The sequence below is a fragment of the Purpureocillium takamizusanense genome, chromosome 10 (genome assembly GCF_022605165.1).
Source record: "Purpureocillium takamizusanense chromosome 10, complete sequence".
Lineage (NCBI taxonomy): Eukaryota > Fungi > Ascomycota > Sordariomycetes > Hypocreales > Ophiocordycipitaceae > Purpureocillium > Purpureocillium takamizusanense.
Window position 1 is genome coordinate 409,599 of NC_063077.1, and position 21,140 is coordinate 430,738.

General features: G+C 55.1%; 9 protein-coding genes across 9 annotated transcripts; 3 read left to right on the forward strand and 6 right to left on the reverse strand.

The window, feature by feature from the left end:
- Positions 1 to 2,078: 2,078 nt before the first annotated feature.
- On the forward strand, positions 2,079 to 2,555 carry JDV02_009643 (uncharacterized protein; the record flags this gene model as incomplete). Its single annotated transcript, XM_047991319.1, has 2 exons — positions 2,079 to 2,242; positions 2,297 to 2,555. The coding sequence occupies 2 exons, from the start codon at positions 2,079 to 2,081 to the stop codon at positions 2,553 to 2,555; spliced, it is 423 nt and encodes a 140-aa protein (XP_047847331.1).
- Positions 2,556 to 2,578: 23 nt separating this feature from the next.
- Positions 2,579 to 2,971, forward strand: JDV02_009644 (uncharacterized protein; the record flags this gene model as incomplete). The annotated part of the gene is made up of 1 exon (XM_047991320.1): positions 2,579 to 2,971. The coding sequence occupies one exon, from the start codon at positions 2,579 to 2,581 to the stop codon at positions 2,969 to 2,971; it is 393 nt and encodes a 130-aa protein (XP_047847332.1).
- Positions 2,972 to 3,441: 470 nt separating this feature from the next.
- Positions 3,442 to 4,803, reverse strand: JDV02_009645 (uncharacterized protein; the record flags this gene model as incomplete). Its single annotated transcript, XM_047991321.1, has 4 exons — positions 3,442 to 3,588; positions 3,665 to 3,874; positions 3,979 to 4,385; positions 4,518 to 4,803. 4 exons carry the CDS (start codon positions 4,801 to 4,803, stop codon positions 3,577 to 3,579), a joined length of 915 nt encoding a protein of 304 aa, XP_047847333.1. The 3' UTR covers positions 3,442 to 3,576.
- Positions 4,804 to 6,161: 1,358 nt separating this feature from the next.
- Positions 6,162 to 6,473, reverse strand: JDV02_009646 (uncharacterized protein; the record flags this gene model as incomplete). The annotated part of the gene is made up of 1 exon (XM_047991322.1): positions 6,162 to 6,473. One exon carries the CDS (start codon positions 6,471 to 6,473, stop codon positions 6,162 to 6,164), a length of 312 nt encoding a protein of 103 aa, XP_047847334.1.
- A 681-nt stretch (positions 6,474 to 7,154) lies between these two features.
- On the forward strand, positions 7,155 to 8,492 carry ERG6_2 (Sterol 24-C-methyltransferase; the record flags this gene model as incomplete). Its single annotated transcript, XM_047991323.1, has 4 exons — positions 7,155 to 7,393; positions 7,456 to 7,777; positions 7,859 to 8,299; positions 8,421 to 8,492. 4 exons carry the CDS (start codon positions 7,155 to 7,157, stop codon positions 8,490 to 8,492), a joined length of 1,074 nt encoding a protein of 357 aa, XP_047847335.1.
- A 241-nt stretch (positions 8,493 to 8,733) lies between these two features.
- On the reverse strand, positions 8,734 to 10,593 carry JDV02_009648 (uncharacterized protein). The gene has a single exon (XM_047991324.1). The coding sequence runs from the start codon at positions 10,534 to 10,536 to the stop codon at positions 8,917 to 8,919; it is 1,620 nt and encodes a 539-aa protein (XP_047847336.1). The 5' UTR covers positions 10,537 to 10,593; the 3' UTR covers positions 8,734 to 8,916.
- Positions 10,594 to 12,229: 1,636 nt separating this feature from the next.
- Positions 12,230 to 16,035, reverse strand: JDV02_009649 (uncharacterized protein; the record flags this gene model as incomplete). Its single annotated transcript, XM_047991325.1, has 4 exons — positions 15,882 to 16,035; positions 14,777 to 15,824; positions 14,351 to 14,584; positions 12,230 to 14,121 (listed from the first exon to the last, which is right to left on the reverse strand). Exons 1-4 carry the CDS (start codon positions 15,912 to 15,914, stop codon positions 12,230 to 12,232), a joined length of 3,207 nt encoding a protein of 1,068 aa, XP_047847337.1. The 5' UTR covers positions 15,915 to 16,035.
- Positions 16,036 to 16,574: 539 nt separating this feature from the next.
- JDV02_009650 (uncharacterized protein) lies at positions 16,575 to 17,564 on the reverse strand (the record flags this gene model as incomplete). The annotated part of the gene is made up of 2 exons (XM_047991326.1): positions 16,575 to 17,361; positions 17,437 to 17,564. The coding sequence occupies 2 exons, from the start codon at positions 17,562 to 17,564 to the stop codon at positions 16,575 to 16,577; spliced, it is 915 nt and encodes a 304-aa protein (XP_047847338.1).
- A 747-nt stretch (positions 17,565 to 18,311) lies between these two features.
- JDV02_009651 (uncharacterized protein) lies at positions 18,312 to 20,210 on the reverse strand (the record flags this gene model as incomplete). Its single annotated transcript, XM_047991327.1, has 6 exons — positions 18,312 to 18,539; positions 18,602 to 18,702; positions 18,768 to 19,167; positions 19,244 to 19,912; positions 19,969 to 20,094; positions 20,166 to 20,210. The coding sequence occupies 6 exons, from the start codon at positions 20,208 to 20,210 to the stop codon at positions 18,312 to 18,314; spliced, it is 1,569 nt and encodes a 522-aa protein (XP_047847339.1).
- Positions 20,211 to 21,140: the final 930 nt, after the last annotated feature.

Below are 21,140 nucleotides of genomic sequence, written 5' to 3' on the forward strand. Positions count from 1 at the left end.
GTGATTGGCCCGGTGCCCTGCCCTCGGCCGCTGTGCTGCGTTCCCCCCAAGCCCGCCCCCCTGTTGGAGTTGCTATTTTTCGACACAGCCCTCTCCGCGGGTACCACTAGCGCCTCGGAGCGGGGCGGAGATGGCACTGGGAATACGAGGAAGTGCGGCTGCGTTAGTAGCTGGCTGGGTCGACACAGGTATTGTACAGAAAACGAAAGAAAAAAAAACATGGCTGCCTGCCAGGGTCTGGCGCGCCCCGTTTCCCTAGTAAGAATGTCGCTGCGTCTCGTGTCCACACGTTCCGCTATGACGACGATGATGCTGAGCGGTGATGGTGATGGGCGATGACGATGATGATGATGTCGGCGAGAGGCAGCCCGCCCTTGCTGCTTGCTGTTCGTTCTCGATTCGAGGTGGGGCGAGCGACTTGACTTCTGAGCCCCCAAGTGGAGAGCGCCCAGCAGCGACGTTCTGTCTGGACGACTGGTTGGCTCTGGTGCAGACGAACGACGGAAGAGCAATGGATGTGCCTTTTGGGTGAGTCGATGACTTGTCGCGTGCCTCAGCGCCGCGGATATGGAGTTGGAGGATTGCAAGCCTCTATGAAGAGGTACTTCGTGGCTTGCTGTTAGTGGGATGAAAAAGGTGCCTGCCCTGGGCGGTACTGACACGGGGCGGCACAGTGCAGTGAGGTGGAGACCCGCTCAGGGGCATCTCCTCGCTGTGACTGCTCGGGCGCTGGGCACCTCCAGGGCCACCAATGCGCTACCAGAGGTTCATCTACACCTCTGGTATCGTCCAACCTAGAGGCACCTACTGAGGTGCACCCCGGGCCTGCAGTGCCACCATCAGCACGCGACACATACAGCATCCATCCAACTCGCTGTTGACGTGCTTGGTGCTCACACGACACAAAAGGACAGGTGAAAAAAAAAAAATCAAACCAATGCACCTCGTCGCCACTGGCACCCTACAGGCCGAACATCTCAACCAGTCACGGTCTTCGGGATCGCGATACATCCCCATCGGATCGCGCCCCCTTCCTCTTCCCCCGATCCGTCCTTTATTTATCCGTGACCCTTTTCACACACACGCTCTGCACAAGCTGCACTGTACTGTACTGCACCCCAAGCGGATGCTATACTGTGCCGTACTGTACCGCAGCCAGTCACGTAAAAGGGAAGACAAAAGAATAATAAATGCCTCGGCAATGGTTAAACAGTGCCCAGGCGATCTGAAACGCAGTGGCGTCGAGCTTTGCTGCTCGTGAGACGCCCCAACGACCCACCCTTGGGGACGAAACGGAGGATAATAAGGAGGAACCGGCACCAGTCTAGAGTCCATCGAGACACACGAAGGAGAGACAGAGAGACGCGCACACAACACACACACACACACACACACATACGCTACGAGTCCAGAAGGCTTAGCACAAACGGCTTTCCCGCCGGCAGCTGCCGAGACGTTCTTGGCACGACGCGTTGCCCCCTTGTTAAGCCGTAAGGATAACTAACTAGTAACTTACTATCGTGCGTACTGACGTTGGCAACTACATGTGTATGTATGTATACTGTATGTGTGGTCTGTTGCTCAATCATACCACGTGGACTCGCCTGTAATACATGTGCGCATCGAGTGCCACCGTGGGCTTTCCCTTGGGCTCTCTTGTATACTGTAGGCTGGCTAGCTTTTAACTTCTGTTGCGCCTCGGTCTGAGGCTCTCCGAGTGCGTCGTCGAGGCACCAGCGCGCGGGGAAGAAAACTGCACTATTTTCCTGACTTCGCCATGCCTTGAAGAATAAAGAAGTGAATCCCTCGACCGTAGATCCTGTGCTGCGAGATAACCGTGTCTTATTAGTTCGTCCTTGTATACTGTATATCTTCTCCCGTCTCTCAATATGAACTCGACGGGCTCTGGTGTTGGTAAGTTACGCGCGCCGCGTTGTCACCGCTTTCCATCCAGCTAAATGTTGACTGAAACCTCCTCGATACGCAGACCCTACACCACCACCGACAGGCCAGCCCGACCCAGTGAAATGGTAGGTCGCCTTCTTCGCGCTCCAGTCGTCCCGCTGGCCTTCGGCGCCATGACCCAGCCCGCAGGACGCGTCATGGACGCGCCCCCCGAACTGGCCATTTGGCTCCGCGCGTCGCCCATATTCTGCGCCGGCGACATGCTCCTCTTCTTCCTCCGGGTCGCCGTCAACTACGCCATGATGCCGGTGCTGTCGTGGAGACACTTCGAGACGGAGTTGGCCTATCGGTTCCGCGACCGGGACTGATCGTCGGAAGAGGAAGAGGGGAGCTCGGCGGACGTCGAGAAGCTGGCGCTCGGTCGTTGGATCCTTCTCCTGCTCGGCGGCGTCCCGTGCCAGACCATCAAGTTGGTATCCATGCGCGGCATCCCCCTGACGCAGACGTGGGCGCTGCTGCTCTTCCTCGGCCTGCTCTTCGGCGAGGCCGTGAACCTCGCCGCGGAGTGGACCATTCGGAGGCCTGGCCGCTACCCCGCGTTGATCCGTATGCTGCCATCTATCAGGGCGAGGCCATCGGTCAAGGAGTGACTCTGGCCCTCTACGCATCGCAAATGGCAACCAACGTGGCCGTGCTGGAGCTCCTCACACCGGGAACCGACCGCACGTTTCCGGCTCTCCCCATACGCATGTTTGTGATACTCGCCCTCGTTGGCATCTTGGGTCTCACGTGCCCTTTCACCATGTGGGAATACCACCGCAGCCTGCACGCCCGTCTGTACATGGATGTGAGTCCACGGCTAGCGGCCAAACTCATCATGGACATGACTGCCCGGCCCGCCCTCTTCGCCCTCATGGTTCAGTCCTATTTCTATTCGGCGATGCTTCTACGGTGCATCGCGTATCCAACTTCGTACGATTTGCTCTTCTTCCTTGTGACGCCGTGGCTGCTTTTGTGTATCCTGCCTGGCCTACTTGTAGGAACAACGTCGCACGCCGTCATCTGAACCGGCTGAGCGCGACGAGGGTAGGCCGTCTTTTTGGGTTCCCCGGGACGGGCGCCGGGCGAGACGAAATGGTTGTCTTCTTCCTCACCGTCACAGTCACCATTGTCGCCTACGCTTACCTGTTCGATGAGCAAGGCACGGAGAATCCAACTTGGCTAGGGATTTTTGTGTAGGTACATGTAGAAAGAGTTGCATCGATCAACTTGGATCTAAACTCAGAAATGGAACTCGGCTTAAATTGTATCTACACCATCCTTCTCTTGTTCGGCTCGTGAACAACCGCCTCATTGCACGTGTCAAGACTATGTACTGCTAGACATATGGAACAGACCGGCCTCCCCTGGTTTCTTTCCAGAGCCCCAAGCTCTGAGTATGGTCAACGCCCCGATGAGGTTGTTGGTCTTTTGCAGGAATAGCAAAAACCTGTGCATTAGGAAAACGAAACTGAAGAATTTTGCATATTCTGACAATGTTCAATCATTTGTTATGTACTCGATGACGTTCCAAATTGCTACGGCACCCTCCCTAGCTGGTATGCCATTTCGTGAGTCCTCTTCCAGATATCATACAACAGACCTCCAAATTACTGGACAATCTCCGCTGCCCTAGCTTGAAATCTGATCCATGTTAGCCTCCACGATCACTTATATCATCGACGCCTGTATGACAAAATCGACACCTCGAGACACTCACCTCGATGATAGCTGGTCCCGCGGCCACCGTGTCGTCGGTGACGGAGTCGTTGCAGCCCGTCAGCACCACGTACGACTGCCCCGCGAAGCCCTCAGGGATCTTGACGGAGAAGCCGCCTTGCACGGGCGTAGCCTCAACAAACGTCGGGCCCGTAACAGCGATGAAAGCCGCGTAGATCTTCTGCCCCTCGGCGCCCTTGAGCGTATAGTCCTGCAAGTTCCAACGTCAGCCCGCAGCTCTGGCAAGTGCCTATCACGAGATGCACCATCCATCCCGTAAAGAGCACGTGTTCAGGGGGTTGCCGTGTAACGAACCGGAGTCAGTAGCGTCACCGTGTCGCCCGTCTTGACCGGCATCCGCGTGTCGGGGCTCAGCGCCAGCCTCGGGAACGCCTTGACCGGCAGCGGCGGGTTCTCCTTGGGGCACGACACGATGAACTGCGACGCGAGCGAGTACACCTCGTTGATGGAAAGGGGCGCGTCGAAGGGCTGCGCAAACGGCGCCTGCTTGAGCCCCGCGCGGATGTACGACGAGTGCCGCGCCTCGACCGTGAGGATGGAGCCCGCCGCCGTCAGGTACGTCTTGCTCATGATGTCGGCCGCCGCGCCGAGATACGCCGACACGCCCACGCCCTCGAGGACGGACGCCGTGGCGAGGAACGTCTTGACGTCGGTGACGCCGAAGTTGTAGGTGCACTCGGCCACGGGGGCGACGCCGGCGGCTGCATCACGGAGTTAGCACGGGTCTCATATTACGTGCTGCGCTGTCTGCCATGGACACGACTTCCAATGGTCCTGGACTTTGCAGCGGGAACCGGGCCTGTGTGCGTTCCACTTCCGGGAGGGCATCTCACCTTTGAGCGCCTCGGTGAGGAATCCGACATGCGCAGTCTCATCAGCGGAGACCTTCTTCACGTTTCCGTAAAAGGTCTCGTCGAACCCTGCGGCCTTGAAGTCGTCCTCGGTAAAGTTGGCAAGGCCCTGGCGATAAAAGGTGTCCTCGAGATGCTCGAGCGTGAGGGCATAGTTGAGGATGACGCCGTCGTTGATGCCGTCTGCGCGCTTCTCTGTCACTGGTGCCGCCGAGACGAGGCCGGCTGTGGCCGCGGCGATGGCAACGGTGGCGGTAGATAGGAACATTGTGACAAAGATGAGGAAGAGAATAGGTTACGGCTGATGGTAAGACGGGGTCTCGCTAGAGGACGCAGCAAAGTGGCCACTGCGGGCCATGCGAATACATATAGGTCAAGATCCAAGAGCATACGCACAGCATGGGGGGGGCGACCTGGACAACAAGGAAGGTTTTGCATTTCGCCTCCATGTCGACTCTAGACAAAAGCTTTCCCGCATCGCGACGGCGATCAACACGAAAAGTCCTCGTCGGTGACCTCTGTTGGGAAGTGCCAAGTGCTCCCAAGCACAAGATCCGTCCACGTTCCGCGGCCTCGACCCGTCTAGTGCCTCAGCACAGCTCACCCGACGTTAACTGGATGTTGACGGCCATCGTCATAGACTCTGTGTGCCGGGACGGAGCGAATCTCCCGTAATAACGGCATGAACACATCCCGAACCATGAGAAACGAAACAGAACAAGGCGCTTGAAACAAAAACTGGGCCCGGGGTCTGGGGGTGGTGATTGATGCAGTGCGGCTGAAGACCAGCATATCGATCGCGAGGCGCTGATCCAAGATCCAAGCCCGCACGGCATTTCCATGAGCCGGCCTCTAGCGCGGGTTGGGGGGGCACCACTACTCCCTTGTTATATGGAGAATTTGGAACCGCAACCTCTGCGCTGCTCCGGGACGTCGCCCTCCCGAACGGTCGGGCTAGACTCCATCTGGTCGTAAGGTTCGGGAAGCTGGGGCTCCGGTTGTCGTCTGGACTCTGGTGTAAGTCGACTCGCCCTTGGACCTTGCATGTCGACGCAGCCCAACCGGCCTCGATCGCCTCTCGGGCGGCAGGATTGAGCGCGGCAGTGCAGTCTGCCGTGATTGCTAGTTGCCTTTCTGGGCATCGGCCTGGCAGGTCTAGGCCATTGAGCACGCCGAGGACATGATCAAGGATTGTTGCCTTGCCCGATCGGCACAGACGCAATGGGACATTGCTTGTTGCTCTATTTCCAATGAGCTTCAATTGAAGCTTTGACCAGAAATGAAAGGTGGGCAGTAGCGACTGGCCTCTCAGGTTAGCAGGGATCAGGAGCAAAGGAGGCCTCGACTGTGAGTAACAGTGCTGTCAGGCTTTTCTTGTTGTGATGCCGTGGTTCTGATGAACACCACCTCCCCTTTCGTATCATCATTTGTATTTCCCCTTCGCTCTCGCCTCTACTGCTCGACACGCTTCTTTATACAGTCAGTCGTTTGGCGCCCGCACCTGTCCTCGCTCCCTCTCATTCCAGTCTCTTCCCTCTCCTTGACTTGATCTTTTCAGCACAGCACATAGACGGCAGCCTCCAGTCAACACTGCCGCCAACATGAGACTCGACTATATTGTAGGCCTCAGCGGTACGTGTAGTTGTCGTTTGCTTGGAGCGGGAATAGCAGCTCACGCTCAACAGCCCTCACGATCGTCCAAGCGACCACCACCACGGTCCAGTGCGGCGCATGCCCGCCCGTGTCGTCGACCCCGGACATTGTCACACGCTCTACTGTGCCCTCAACCTCGTGCACAGCACCACCGCTGACTGTCATATCTGGCGGGACTGGCATGCCCTCGGGAGTGCACACGTCGGGCGCTGCCTCGCCTACGGGCAGCGGGATGCCCCCTGTGTCGACCTTGCCGCCGACTGCAGGAGCCGGCAAGAGCCACATCAGCGGCGTCCTTGCACTAGCGGTCGCTGCACTCTATCTAATTTAGGATTACCTCTCGTTCGTTGTGGCTTCACGAATACGGGGATAGTTTACGAGGGAAATATGGATGGACCGTGATCCGGGATCCCTACATGTAGGGGGCTGGATGAGTGTTGACCCTTATTCGACGCGACAGCATGTACATACAGATCTGCAGAGAGTACTGCTTCTTATCTCCTGCGCTGCAAAATAAGCAAGAAACAACTTTCTCAGGGTACAACTTAGAAGCCCTTGTGTGGGCGGCTGAGGCCCTGACGTCGTGAAAGCAGCGAAGCAAAGGGTGTAATCTTAGTCTCCCAGATTTACTTAGATTGCCCATCATTCATCATCTCTTGATTTGATCCTAACCAGAAAATTTATTCTACGCTTGCCAACATGGGCAAGTCTCGGTATCAGAGTGCTCGAAGTCGGTGATCTAGAGGCGGCTCCCCGTGCGTGTTAGCGCGTATTCGTATTCGCGTCTCAGGTTCGGACTCGATGCGCACTCCAGCAGCGCCGGCAGCGGCAGCCCTTTGGTATATATAAAAGAAGCTGCTTAAAACAAGGCATATTGTTAGAATATTGCTATACCGTCTACTCTTCAAAGTTTCGCACTACACCTACGACACTGTCTTAACAAAGTACGAAGTGCACCCCAGCGAAATGGTTTCGCAAGCCCTACTCCCGGCCGATCAGGCCAAGAATTCGGCTTTTTACGGAATACTCCATCGCAACTCCAATAAATCACAAGGCGGCTTCCATGCCATGATGAACAAGGATAATTTGGCCCATGTTGCTGCGGTGGAAGAATACTTCCAGCATTGGGACGGCAAGGCTGCCGAGAACGAAACCGATGCTGTCAGGCAGGCTCGCACAGATGACTACGCCAGTTTGACCAGACAGTATGTCCCTCAAGAATTCTTTCGACTTTATCTCGCTCGCTGGTAACCATTTTCTTTCGTAGATACTACAACCTGGCTACTGACCTGTACGAGTACGCGTGGGGCGAGTCCTTTCACTTCTGCCGATTCGCTTTCAGAGAGCCGTTTAGCCAGGCCATAGCTCGACATGAACACTACCTTGCCAGTCAGATAGGCATCAAGAGCGGAATGAAGGTCCTGGATGTGGGCTGTGGTGTGGGCGGCCCTGCGCGTGAGATGGTCAAGTTCACGGGCTGTCACGTCACGGGCCTCAACCTCAATGAGTACCAAGTGCAGCGTGCGCGAAACTATGCCGTCAGAGAAGGGCTTGAAAACAAGCTCGAATTTGTACAGGGCGATTTCATGGTATGGACCCTCCTTTGTTGGTCGATACGCCGGAGTATAGACTGGAATGCATGGACTGACTCGTGCGGTTTCACGGCGCAGAGCATCCCGTTCCCGGACAACTCGTTCGATGCCGTCTACGTTCTTGAAGCGACATGCCACGCCCCATCCCTACAAGGCGTGTATAGCGCGATCTTTCGCGTTTTGAAACCTGGCGGGGTGTTTGGAGTCTACGAATGGCTCATGACCGATGCATACAACAATGACGATCTAGCCCATCGGCGAGTCCGACTTGACATTGAGCAGGGTGACGGCATCGCCCAGCTGTTCAAGATCTCAGAAGGTATCGCCGCCTTCAAAAACGCCGGCTTTGAGATGCAGGCCAACCACGACCTCGCTGCCGACGACGACGGGCCAGCGCCTTGGTACTGGCGCCTGGGCAGCGATTTGAGATACGCGCAGACTGTGTGGGATGCCCTCACGGTTCTGAGGATGAACTGGGGAAGAGAAGCCGCGCACGCCTTCTTCGGCTTGCTGGAAGTTGTGCGAATTGCCCCAGCTGGAACTAGAAAGACGGCCGAAAAGTCTCGGGCGGGCGGCGGATGCTCTGGTCGAAGGCGGGAAGAGAAAACTATTTACACCGATGTACATGATGGTGGGGAAGAAGCCTGCATCGCGGTTAGTCCCCCAGATCCGACGGGACGGCCTGAGCCGCTGTCCGGGAGGTATTGCATAAACAGACAAGCCCATTCTGCATGTTCCCGCCCGCCCTTGCTGCGCGGAAGCAACGGCCCCTGTCATGCCCGGGTCAGGCGGACGAGTCCTTGGCAATCGTGTGGCATTGCAGGGTCGAATCCCATGCAAGGATAAACCGTGCGGGCTGCACGCCATCAACGTGTATTGTGAATGGATGTTGAGGCGGCATGTCTCTCGTACTGTCTCATAACGTAAAACGGTGCAAAGGCGAGCAACACAATCCCGGAATATCTGTGTCCATTCTGTCGCGCGATACTCGTTTTCTCTAAGGATATGTATGACAATGACAAAAGCAAATGCGCCATTCCCAAGGTACATGTAGTCTCCGAGTTCATGATGCAGCCTAGACAGTGAAGATCCCCTTATCCATGCCGACGTGTTGGTCACCCTCGCCCTGATGGTGCCTAAATGCAGAGCTCCTTCAGGTTATACTCCACTGGCCTACTCGGCTTCACGACACCCCCGATGCACTTCTCCAGCCCAGCCGAGTTGGGAAGCTCAATGTCGACCTGGGTGAGCAGTTCAACGAGCATCGTCTTCATTTGAATCATGACAAAGTTGGAGCTGGGGCAGCCCCTTGGCCCAGTCAAAAAGGGCATGTACTCGCAGCGGCTTTCCGCAGCACTTGCGCGGAGGCCTTCCCACCTCTCCGGGACAAACTCGTCAGCGTTATCACCCCACACCAGCTTATCGTGATGAAGAAGATGGATAGAGGCAAACAGGTGTGCGCCAGCGGGGATGACGGCGGTATCGTTGGTCCGCGTCTGAACCGGGATAGGCTCCGTGACGATACGAGAAGTGGTCGAGATGGGAGGGTGCACCCGAAGCAGCTCCGAGGTCACTGCGTCGAGATACGACATGGTGCGAAGGGTCTCAAAGTCCAGGTCGCCGCTGTCGGGCATGTTCTGCAGTATCTCCCGTCGCAGCTTGGTGATCACGTCCGGGTGGAGGCTGAGCTCGTAAATGGCCCACACCAGGAGCAGGGTAGGGGCTTCGTGGCCGAGCGAGAAGACCTGACGTGCTTGTGCAAGAACATCCTGAGTGACAGGGATCTCCGAAGTGCCTCCGGATTCCCTCGAGGTGTTTCGTAGAAAGTTACTCTTTCGGCCGTTGCAAAAAAGGGTCTCCGGGTCAAGGTTGGTAAGGTTGCGGTTCAACAGCTTATGCAAGACGCGGTTGATGTGTGCGCCGACGTTACGCTCCACATAATCCGGGTCCTGAAAGGATTTGAAGGAGAAGAAGTTGCGGAAAAAGTGCCTCCAAAGGTGTGAGGGGTCGCCGACAATGTCACCGTAGCCAGCCATAACATCTGTGATGTCCGCAGAGGACTTGGAGACAGTGTCATCCCCTATGGTGACGGACCAGACAGAGTCCAACGCATAGGCTTCCATGACCCGGCCGAGATCCGACCCGGATTTCGCGTCCCGCATTGCTTGGACATGTCTTCTGGCGATGAGCCTTATGTCATCATAGGCTTGCCGAAGGGCAGTCGCGTTGGAGAAGTCCTTGAGGAAGCCCTTGCGCCAGCGATGCCAGTCCTCGCCGTTGGCAGACGCGGCAATGGTTCCCGTGATGCGCTGCATAATGTTGAACGGGCCGCTGCCATCTGGTGCCAGCCGAGTGATGCTGTTGGAGTTCTGCACCAGGACCTGGCGGATGATGGCAGGATCACGAATGAAAACGACGGGGATTCCAACGGCAGCGGAAGAGGAAATGCCGCAGTCCCGAGCAGCGTCGAAAAGGGACTTCATGGCAGAGGAGTAAAGTCCTTGCTTGCACATCTGAGGAAGGATTCCAAGTATCGGATATCCCGGGACTTGTGGAATGTTGCGGAGGGGCTTGCCCAAGAAGCTGCCAAAGCTGACCTGCTTGGAAACGGATTTCAAGTAGCGGGTCATGCTGGACACCATAACAACAGCCAGAGCCGTGGCTATCATGAGGACGGGCCCCAAGTTTTGCTGACGCTCTTCCATCATGGTTCCTGATAGGTGGTCGAGCGTCACGGATTCCGTAAAGTTTGCCATAGTTGCAGAGGGGGAGAATAAAGGAGCACGGCAATTTTGCAACTCAAGAGACAAAAGAGAGAGCACCGCCTGCTCCGAGGAGGGCATTAAATGAAATACAAATACTTGAAGGCCTTTCGGTTGACGCCGTTACTCCACAGCGGCGGATCTGTCTTCCTCCCTTCCGGCTGCTTCTGCGCCGCAACAAGGTGCGTCTGTCTACGCAGTACCTAACTAACGCCCCCGGCGTCGGCCACGTCATACAGCAGCAGACCCGACATAGTGGCCTTTCTGGTGATATGGGTTCAAAAGGTCAGAGCTAGAAGCTAGTTGCATCTCGGGTATGGCGGTTGAATAATTGGCCTTAGCCAAGGCCGTTGACGTGTCTGTCGTCAACGCCCCGGCAGCATCCTGGCTGCATGTCCCGCATGCATTAGCACAGCCAAAGCAGTCCCATGGCCTCCCACATCGCCAATGAGGGCGTCGCCACAGGCAAGAGCGTAACCACTCAATTGGGTACGCGCAGCGGCCCTGCGGAGTTTCATTGGGCCTAGCAGCGCAGGCCCAATGATCCCACGAGCAGCAAACATGACGGAGGCTTGGGGGGGGGGGCATCTTCATGACCCGGTGTGTTGGGTCAAGCTGCATGAAAGGTTCCATCGGTGCCAAATCAAACCCTGGGCTTGGCCCCGCCGAATGCGCATCCTTATAGCCCGTGTTTGGCGAATACATGTATCATGCGAGCTGCACGCCGTGGAGCAGACCGCGTTGGAACATGGGAAGGAGGAGTCTGAGAGTAACTGTGGGCCAGCTTTAGTCGGAACGATGATCCTGTCGTCTCCATTACTAAAATGCTCCGCCTGTCGGGCAGACTGTGACCAGAATCCGACTGCCGTATGAGACGTGAACGTCCGCTGGGTAGGCAGCATCACGATACTTACATGTGGCAACTCAGAATTGAACGGCGAGTGGGGGCAACGGTGACTTGTAGTGGGTTTTACATGTACATTAGCCTCGTCGTATCTTGGTACAAAGCGTAAGCTTGAGGTAAGTAAAGCCGAGGGGGGGAAAACCTGAAAGAGGGCCCGTCCAGATCGTCCGGCTGATGTCTGGGGACGCCCCCTTGTCTCTCCCCATGACGCCACGCGGGCCGAAGCGAAGCTATCTCTGGAGCTCGTTCGATGTCACGCCACGGGGAAGTGACAAGTCAATAGCCGGTTGGGGAAGCTGGAAATCATCCAGGTTGACCGCTATGTGAGCCAATTACGAGGTAGTTACGAGTTGGCAGCCGCAGCACTATGCACGACGACTCAGCAGGCGCTGCTACAACTAACTTCTAAGCGACGGTATGACATGCAGCATCGAACGCGGGTTCAAGTACGTATCTGCCGCTGTCAGGCATCTCGGTTGCATGATATCCACAATGGCCTTGCAGCCGTCGGAAGAATGCCAACTCAGTTACGTTTCGGTCCTAAAATGCTCGATTCGAATGCATGTTGGGCGGTGCCTGGACTGCTTGCCGGTGCGGTCAGACATCAACCCTCCAGTCAGGATCAATGCTTTCGGGGAGCCCACCCCCGTGAGGCTTCAGTTTCGTCAACGGCTCCAGCATCCTAGCACACGCTTCTTACCGGCTGCAAGGACATGATGCCTCCGGATGATACGTAGCAGCAGTTCGCCCAACACACTTTCGACGGCAGGGGTCAGGGGCTGGTCATCGCCTCATCCCCAACTGGGCCGTAGGCACACCGCCGTCCAACAGCTCTTCCGGCATAGCAAGAACTTTATCGTAGAACCGCGTATCGGCCTTCTCGAACACTTGCTTAGTCCTATTCCGTGAATTACTTGACTCCACGCGCACTGGAAGCGTCACTTTCTCCCTGCATGTGGAACACCCTGCTGGATAAGGCTCCTGCTGGTCCACACCGGAGTCGCATGATGGCCCCTCCAGACACTGCAACTCCTCGTTTCCATGGAGCGGCAGATTGGGCTGGCTGTAGAGTTGCCCTGACTCGGCCTTTGCTGACCGCCATCCGTCATCTGGAGCGGAGCCGGTAGCCCCGAAAATGACGGCCCCCTCCTCTTCCAGCATCCCTGGACCAACGACCTGGCCTCTGGAATGCGTCACGATGTGCTGTAAACGGCTGCAGCTGCACTGGAATTCTCTAGGCGTCAGACAAGGCTCGAAGAGTGAGGCCGTGCCGCGGTGCCAGCGCAGGCGGCTCGGACTGAGAAACTCTCGGTCAAGTCGGCACCCGGCTGCGTCGTACAAGTCCAGCAACGTGCTGACCGAGGTGGCCAAGTAGTCCTTGTAACAAGGGAGAGACCTCCACTCGCGGCAAATGACTTCTCGGTCAGGATCTCTTGGATGGATCACATTGCCGAACCCGCTGGCGAAGAGAACGAGGGCGTCGATGTCCTCCACCAGTGACAGCCACCCTCCAGCGGTGCCCCCTAGAGAGCACTCCTTGGGAGAGATGGGAGACCGCTGCTGCACTATTGCCTTGTACTCAAACCCACCCAATCGTCTACTGGTGTGCATGCTCAGTGGCTTGCCTGGCACACAACGCTGATCGGCTGCTCGGGCAATGAGAAACTCCAGCATCGACCATATGTCATTAATCAAGTCCTGGAAGGCGTATGACTCGTCATCTGACAGTGGTAGCTGACGATTCGCCAGGAGCGTTTCCTTTGTTGTATTTTTCATGGGCAACTTCATGGGGAGGCCACCGCTGGCAACAAAAGGTTCAAGGAAGTGTCGATGCTGGGCAATGTGTAGCAGCAGAGCAGTCGCAGGCACCAGCCACCCACGCCGTTCCGTGGTATCGTACAGCGCGACGGGTGTCCTTTCAGCAGCTGAGACAATACTTCGAAATGGCCCTTCGCGGAGGTAATGAAACTTGATGTCCCTGCGGCCAAGCCTGAAATCGAACTTGGCCATACCGAAATGCTGAAACCCAAAGCTTCCCCCCTCCAAGCGTGGCTCAAGTCGTGCCGCCTTGGCCTTGGAGTAATCAATGTTTGCGTAGTCATAGTCCGGATTGCCTAGGCTTGTCTCAGCGGAGCTGCACCAGCCGACGATCGCACGCGTGTTCGGCAAAGAGAGGACGTCCAGCTGATCTAAACCGACTCTGCCTTTGCATTGAGCGATGCCTGTCTTGTACGAGATCGGCTCATCTGCATTCTCGTTACGAGCCAGATGCCACTGTACTCGGTCTGCAGTCTTGCCTACAGGTACCAGCATGGTCGAGAATCCCTTGAGCACCACCGAGTTCTCATACTCCACGGCGTGTCGGACACCACATATTGCAGCCATGAGGTCCAGGCCTAGCTCGAGGCCCATTTCCTCTCCCCTTTCGGGAATTGGAAAACTGCGTGCAATTACTGCATCGTCGAAGAGCGGAAGCCAGCAGGAATCTTCTGTCGGGAGGAGCGGCTCATACACACTGTCGATATCAAACTTGACCTTTTGCGGCGATTGGCTAGGCCAGATTGTCTGGCTTTGAACTCTTAATGTTGGCTCACAGTAAGTGATACGACCCTTGATTCCTGATACTGGAGAGGATGGAACGTGACCAGGCTGACAGAATTTCCCAGCGCTGACGTCTGGTACCATGGTCATGGTGGCGCTTAGCCATACCAACTGCTGAACAAGCTCGACTATGATAGTAGAAGTCGCTTTAATACTGACGTCGATGTATTGCTGACCATGCAGGCTGCATTTGAATCCCCGAGAATTGCAAAAGAGTCGATTGTATCGGTCTACAGACGGACCCGGCAGCGGTCAGTGGAAGGTACCAGGAGTGATATGCATTTTCACCAGCAAGAGACTCACCAGATGGCGATTCTTTTCGTTCGTTCTGCTCCACATGTCTTTTTGCAACTTCTCCCATCGCATCCTGAACACAGTCCAGCAAGTAGTCGGCGGTCCGGGGCCAAAATTTGCGCATATAAGTAGATGCTGTCGCGGCATGCGCGTAGAGGGCAGAGCCAGTGATTGTGACGACGGATCCCAGCCGCACGTCCTCGGTTCCAAATTGCCATCGAAGAAAGGCCAATGGCTTCCAATCTGTCCAAATTGCTACATTGTATATCACTCCGTCGTGGCCACACCATTTCATCCTCGATGTCTCGGTCGACTGGGTGGGGCCACACACTGGGCAAAAGCAAGGATCCCGGCCCCTGAGTGAGTTCAAGACATAGCCTTCAATGTCTGCCATTCGCCCCATCTCGTTAAAATAGAACGTCCGTCGAATCATACCTTTCAAGCGTGCAAACTCCTTGGTCGACTCGAATCCGGGAATCCGGGGGAGTTTTCTGCTGTACAACGTCTCCATGAGCTCTTCACCATCGGTCATCTGGCTCAACGTCTTTGAAGACTCAAGGGCAGATCTCACAGCCGATGGCCAACCACCAGCTTGTAGGACGGTGGACGTTGTTTCGCCAGAGAGTGATGTCGTCGCCATTGCCCAGAAGTGGTTGGCCGTGTATGTCGCCCAATCCCGCAACAGATTTGACATCTTAACCGCCTCGACTAGCTCCGAGTCGGGATTCAGCAGGTCTGCGCCGTAATTCCTGAGTAGACCGTCCATTCTTGCCACCAATCTGTCTCTGGGCTCTCTCAGAACGGCCCATTCGCCCCATTTTGTCACACCGGTTTCCTCAATGAGAATCTGTGCTATTCGCTGCGCATGCCGTTGAAATATTCGGGTTTTCAAGGATTTTTTCCCAATGACTTGCTTTGGTAAGCTCTCCGTCCTTGAGCGCGGTGATGCGTCTTCTTTGAGCATGGAGTACCCTTTCTCAATCGCTTGCGCTTCCCAGTAGTCGTCGTGAACTCGGCGTCCATCCTGAATGACCCGACTGTCGAAACAGCGATATACGGACTTGGCGGTCACAAATGCGATTTGCGTGGCGTCGTACGATGACGAAATTATTTCCTGTCCGACCAAGTAGTCTTTCTCCTCCTGTGTCGCTAACAGTTCGTATAATGTCGGGTTGTTGTGAAAGAGCGAGTAGGTGTCGGGATAGCCCAAAACTCTAGCGCACTCAGTTCCAGTCATAAAAAGCCTGTCGCCCCTGGTCGGCAGGGTAAAGGTCCGAAGCCGATACGCTCGTCCGCCGCAGAGCTGTCCATGGGGCTGTACTTTATTCTCTCCGGCGCTGTCGACCACGGCTGGGAGGTATTCGTCGCCAGTTTCGTTGAGCAATCCCAAAGTGTGGAGTTTGCGGGACGACTTGGATGAGGAAGTTGGGTCTGAGGATGACCCCATCAGACTTTCTGTCCCGCGCGACGTTTCGTCGTTCGTCTAGTCAACAGTTAGCACGAGGTTGAACCGCTTCTGTCCCTTCCCCGCGGGTCATACCTCTTTTTTGCGGGCTGTCGATGAGGAAGCCATGCCGCAGTAATTGTAATTGGGCTGTTGGGCTCAAGTACGACCGGGTCGATTACTTTCGCGCGAGAACAAGTTACGTACAAAAAGGCACCAAATTTCCGGCGATGTGCACGATCGCCTGATGATGCCGAAGATGAGATGTGGGAGAGCAATCCTGGCTTGGCTCAACTATTTCTTGCAGGCGCCTAATTCTGCACATCAGCCTCAGCTTATGTCCTGGACCGTGGCGGGGGAACCGGGACGAGGACCAATGAGCAGAGTCACACGACGGACTTACGCGCCATTACCTTGCATGATATGCGCAACAAGCACACAAGTTGAACAAATGGCCGATCGCAGACTTGGTCAAGGCGCTGGACCCCTGAATAGGGTCGAGAGACCATAAGCAAGTTGTTGTTTCCCTGTCGTCGATTTGCTTTCGCATCACATAACATGGTTTGAACAGGATCTCTTAGAGCATCGGAGAGATATTTGTTCGTGAGCTATCTTCCCACCCACCATAAGCCAAGAAGCCTCAAAGCAGCAACCAAAGCAACCAAAGCCAGCCGGCTGCAGCAATTCAAGTTTTGGCGGCATGCGGCCGGCACCTGCCTTTGGAAACAGCGTTGGTACGACATCGCGAAACATGTTGCATGGGTGAGGAGACAAATCGTCTGACTCGAACTAGACGAGCCCTGGATGACCGCGCAAGCATTCCTCCTTGGTTTTCCACTTTGCGTCTTGAACCTCACCCGCTCCGACCATGTCGCAGTAAATTTGAGTACCGCAATGCTTGCTCTTGTGCTTGCTCATGATGCACTGCAAGAACGTTTGCGTTTTCGAGTCTAGTGCTGGCTGGAAATCTCTGGGCTTAAAGGCTGCCATGCACTCAGCGGTGTTTGCAAACTCGTCATGCACCCCTGACCGGGTTGTAGGGAACAGTTGGCAATATCGCATAGTGCCACATGCCTCGGCAGTGAATGCGGATATTCCGCAGAGTTCTCGACCCGCTGAAGTGCCGTCCTCCCACCTGCGCTTTGGTTGAATACTCTTCGCTTGTGGGTTCTTCTCGCGGGCGTTGAAGCACTCCTCAGACGTCTTGTATTTGGCAACCCGACTCCTGGCATGTCCAGAAACATCGTTGTAAGAGGCGCAATATGCGTATGAGCCGCATTGCTGCTCAACCGGATTCCTACGGCATGGGGCCGAGTCGGGGCGGCGAGTACCATCTACCCATGGCAGTTTCGCTGGAGGGCTCTCGTGAGCCTGGAGGCACTGCTCTCGAGACCGGAACCTAGGGGTCCGCTGGGAAAGGAACTGGCCGTTCTGCCCAAAACCTTTGCAGTATAGATCGGTCCCGCAAGCATCGCGCTGGGGATTCTTGCGACATGCAAGCGAGTCGTGAGCAAGAGTTCCCCATTTCCATCGTAACTTCAGTCTCAGATGTTGGTATGGCAATTTGGTCTTGGTCCTAAGGGTAGTCAGTTAGAAGGATCTTGTAGCCAGGGGACGATCCTCGCAGGGAATCGACCGCGTTGTATCATACCACGGCTCATCTTCGATAGAATTGTCGTCAGCATCTCGGATATGCAAGGACTGCAGCTGGCGTTCGACCTTGGACGACAGCGCTGATCCAAGAGTGATCAGACTCAACACAATGATTCCGGGCTTCATTCTGGACTTGCTGCTCTCGGGGGGTTTGGATCTTGGGGACTAACAAGAGTGACAGAGCAGAGGTCAGAGCTGGGATCACTCGTATTAATAAATGCCGCATGTGTAGGATACACATTATATAGAGTTTCATTGTAGTGCATATTCCAGAGTTCGAAGTATAATAGAATTCATATAAAACTCACGTAGTTGCACTTGTATAGCCTATTTGCACCAGTACTAGAGTCTAAGGGGGGCAGTGCGAGCACGAGGACATGGGAATGGCCCGCAGCGGAGGGTGATCTTTGAAGGATGGCGGAGCGATTAGTTTATTGCTTTATCCTAAGTTATAGCGGGTGAAACACATAGCAATGTTGCTCATAGTATAGAAATACCTTGTACGATTATGGGACGCTTCAGCCGGCAGTTTAAGCATTTGCGATTGTCAAAAGCATCGTGGAAATGCGACTTTTTAAGGCGCCAACTTGATAGCCCTTGCCTATTTCCAGGATTCCGATCCGCTAACTTCATGCAGTGAAATGGTTGCACGCTTGGCTTCGACTACGGCGTCTTTTCCTAGAGTTGGGTCATGCACTTGCACTTGCACATGTCCTGCGCATAGGTAACACAGAGCAATCCACCCGGCGGAGTCAATAGCCAACGCCCGCATCATCCCGGCAGGCTGACCATGCCACACATGACCGAGGCCTTGAGAATCAATGATCCTCTACGTGCAGTTTTGGGTATCAGTGCGAGTGGCGGAGACGAACTTTAATGCGCAAACCGAAAATCGAGGCGCTTGCTTCCTTCGTCGGTTGTTGTGGTCAAATAGTCGTCCTTTTCCTGAGGCGACATGGCGTTCCATATCTTGTCGCGTGTCTTATTCCTCCACACGTAGTAGAACTTGATAAGCAAGGTGGCAACAGCGTTCCAAGCAATGATGCCCAGAATAACCGCGTTGCCTCTTCGGTAATACGGTGCATCATCCTTACGATATATCTGATCAGGACTTCAATCAGTGATGTGACTTCCGTCGCGCATAGGCCGACAGAGAGGCTCACGTTGGAGGAGATGATGCTGCCGGCCTGCCCCGTCATATTGATAATAGCGCTCCCCACTGTTCTTGTCCTCACCGTTCCTGCGTTTCTCGAAGTCAAACTGACTGAGAGCACTCTGCATTAACTCAGAGCTCGCGACTATGTGAATTGTAGACTGTGTCTCACTCACCGAGAATAGAGTGTACGAAAGGGTAGCCAACGATGAGAGTTGTGAGGGCATATCTCACCCAGTTGCTCGCATCATCGGGCAGGAGCCTGAGGGCAAGGATCAAAGGAAACATCCACACCGAAAAAAAGAAGGTAACAAGGAACCGATTGTTGATGCGCTCCGACACCCAGGTCCAGAAGATGAGCTGTATGCAAAAGAGCACGTAGGCGGGGATGGTAAGCAGGTTAGTCAGGAATGTATCAAAGCCCAAGTTGCGCAGATTAAGAGTCATGTAAGTCTCTACCGGCTGCACGGGCTGTAGCAGAGTAAAGCCCAGCAGGTATATTGGCCAGAGGTCCCAGTCGAGTAACGCCTGCCAGAGAAGGGGAAGGGTGAGACCCTGGCGATTATGCATGCCGCCCTGGAGGTGGTCAGCTGGACAGTTGGGTTTTATCAAAGGCCCCATTCACGGGCCCCGATCAGTCCAGAGGGCCCACCTTTGCTGGATCGTCGCGGAGAATGCGATTCACCATGATGACCTCTTCACGCTCTGAGAACCAGCCGTCTTTGCCGCGGAACCAGCTCGCTGTTTGCGTCGGGCTAGGCGGTAAGTAGAACCACGATATAACCCCCACCACGGTGGTCAGGGCTCCTTCAATGATGAAGAGCCACCGCCATCCTGCCCAGTCCCCTAGCCCCCTCATATGCAGAACTCCGTACGCTAGGAGGGCAGCGACAATTCGAGTGAGGTAGGAGGAGGTGTAAAAGTAGCTGACCCTTGCGGGAAGCTCGTCGCTCTTGTAAAAGTAAGACAGGTATAATATTGCGTCCGGGACGAAGCCGCCCTCGAGCACCCCGAGAAACCCTCTCGTGGCGAAGAAACCAGAGCGTCCGCGCATGGCGGCTTGACAGCACGTCACGGCGCTCCATGATACCATCTGAATAGGAATCCATACATCCGGACCGAGCTTCTTCGACACCATTTGGGATGGGAGTTCAGCGGTGAGGAAACACACGTAGAAGATGGTCATGCCAGTGTTGTAGTCATTGGTGGTGAGGCCAAGATCAGTAAGCATGTTGTCCGAAAGGGCCTGAATAATGTTGCCACGGTCCAATTGGAGGGCAAAGAACATCAGGCATACCCAGGAGCAGATGCGGTAGTCTAACTGTGTCTTGTATAAGCCCCTTTTGTCTTTCCGTTTAGCACTTTGAGGCGTCCTACCTTTCGCACTAGCCGCTGCTCCTCTTTTGGATCCCACGACGCCGTAGGGTCGTATCGATGCCGGCCTTCATACTCGGGTATAGGCTCGTAGTGTCCAGCAGAGCCTCCCGCTGCCACTACCGCAGCCTTTGTTTTGGAGTAACGGCTTAGCCTCGGGCGATATCGACGGGTGTTAAGCCGGAGATGGTGCGGCTTACCTCAAGAGGAATCTCGCAAGAGGATAGCTCTGATCGATACGTCATTTCGTATTACAACAGGGGAATGTAAGGCAGCCCTGCCTTGCACACCGAGCCTTGAGGAACGAAGTCCTTAGCGGTCTTGATATCAGCACGGGTCTCTCGCTATTGAGCTAGCTTAGAGGTACCGGCAGTAGCTCTAGCCTCCGGCCTTATATGTTATACTTAAGAGGGGAGGGGGAGGGGGAGGGGAAAATAGGGTCTATCTTTGGCAGTAATAGTAGGAAAAACCCCGGCAGATTATGAGATAAAGATAAGAACTAGGCCAATAGGAATAAAGCTTTAAAAACTGCTCTCTCAACTACCTGGAGTATGCAAAAAACTGGCCGTAGAAATCCTTTCGGAACTTCGTTCCTCAAGGCATTGTCGCCATCTCATACTCACAAACCCATAGGATCGATGGGCGCTTCGCTTTCTTTTTAACCTATAACCGCGGGCCGGCATTGGTAGCACACGAATACGATGTCTTACATCGAAGCACGGCTGGACCCAGAGGTTACATCGCCGCCAGACCTTTTGCAGCGGAACCATGCACATACCGCACACCAAGTCGCCGCCCCAGTAACCCTCCCGCTCATTCCATCACCACTAGGATATTAAGACCACGCGTTGGGCCCCTAAAGATGTTACCAAATGCAGAGTTACCGTGCAGTTCAGACATCTCTGAGTGCGAGTCTCACGCCAGAGTTGGCGAAAAAATATATAGGTTCAGTGCTCAACGAATCATGGGAGAGCTTTACTTAGAAGTCTAGAATGTAGACAGTCGCACGCTCCTTCAAGCTAGGCGTACACGCACGATCATTGGTGTTGATGCCGGCGATAAGGTGTGAGTGTTGCCCCGCGGACCGATCACACCATTTCGGCTGGAGATTGTCTCACACCGATCCTGCCGTTGGCCACTTGATACTAATGGTCCGTGTAGCCTTCGTTACGACA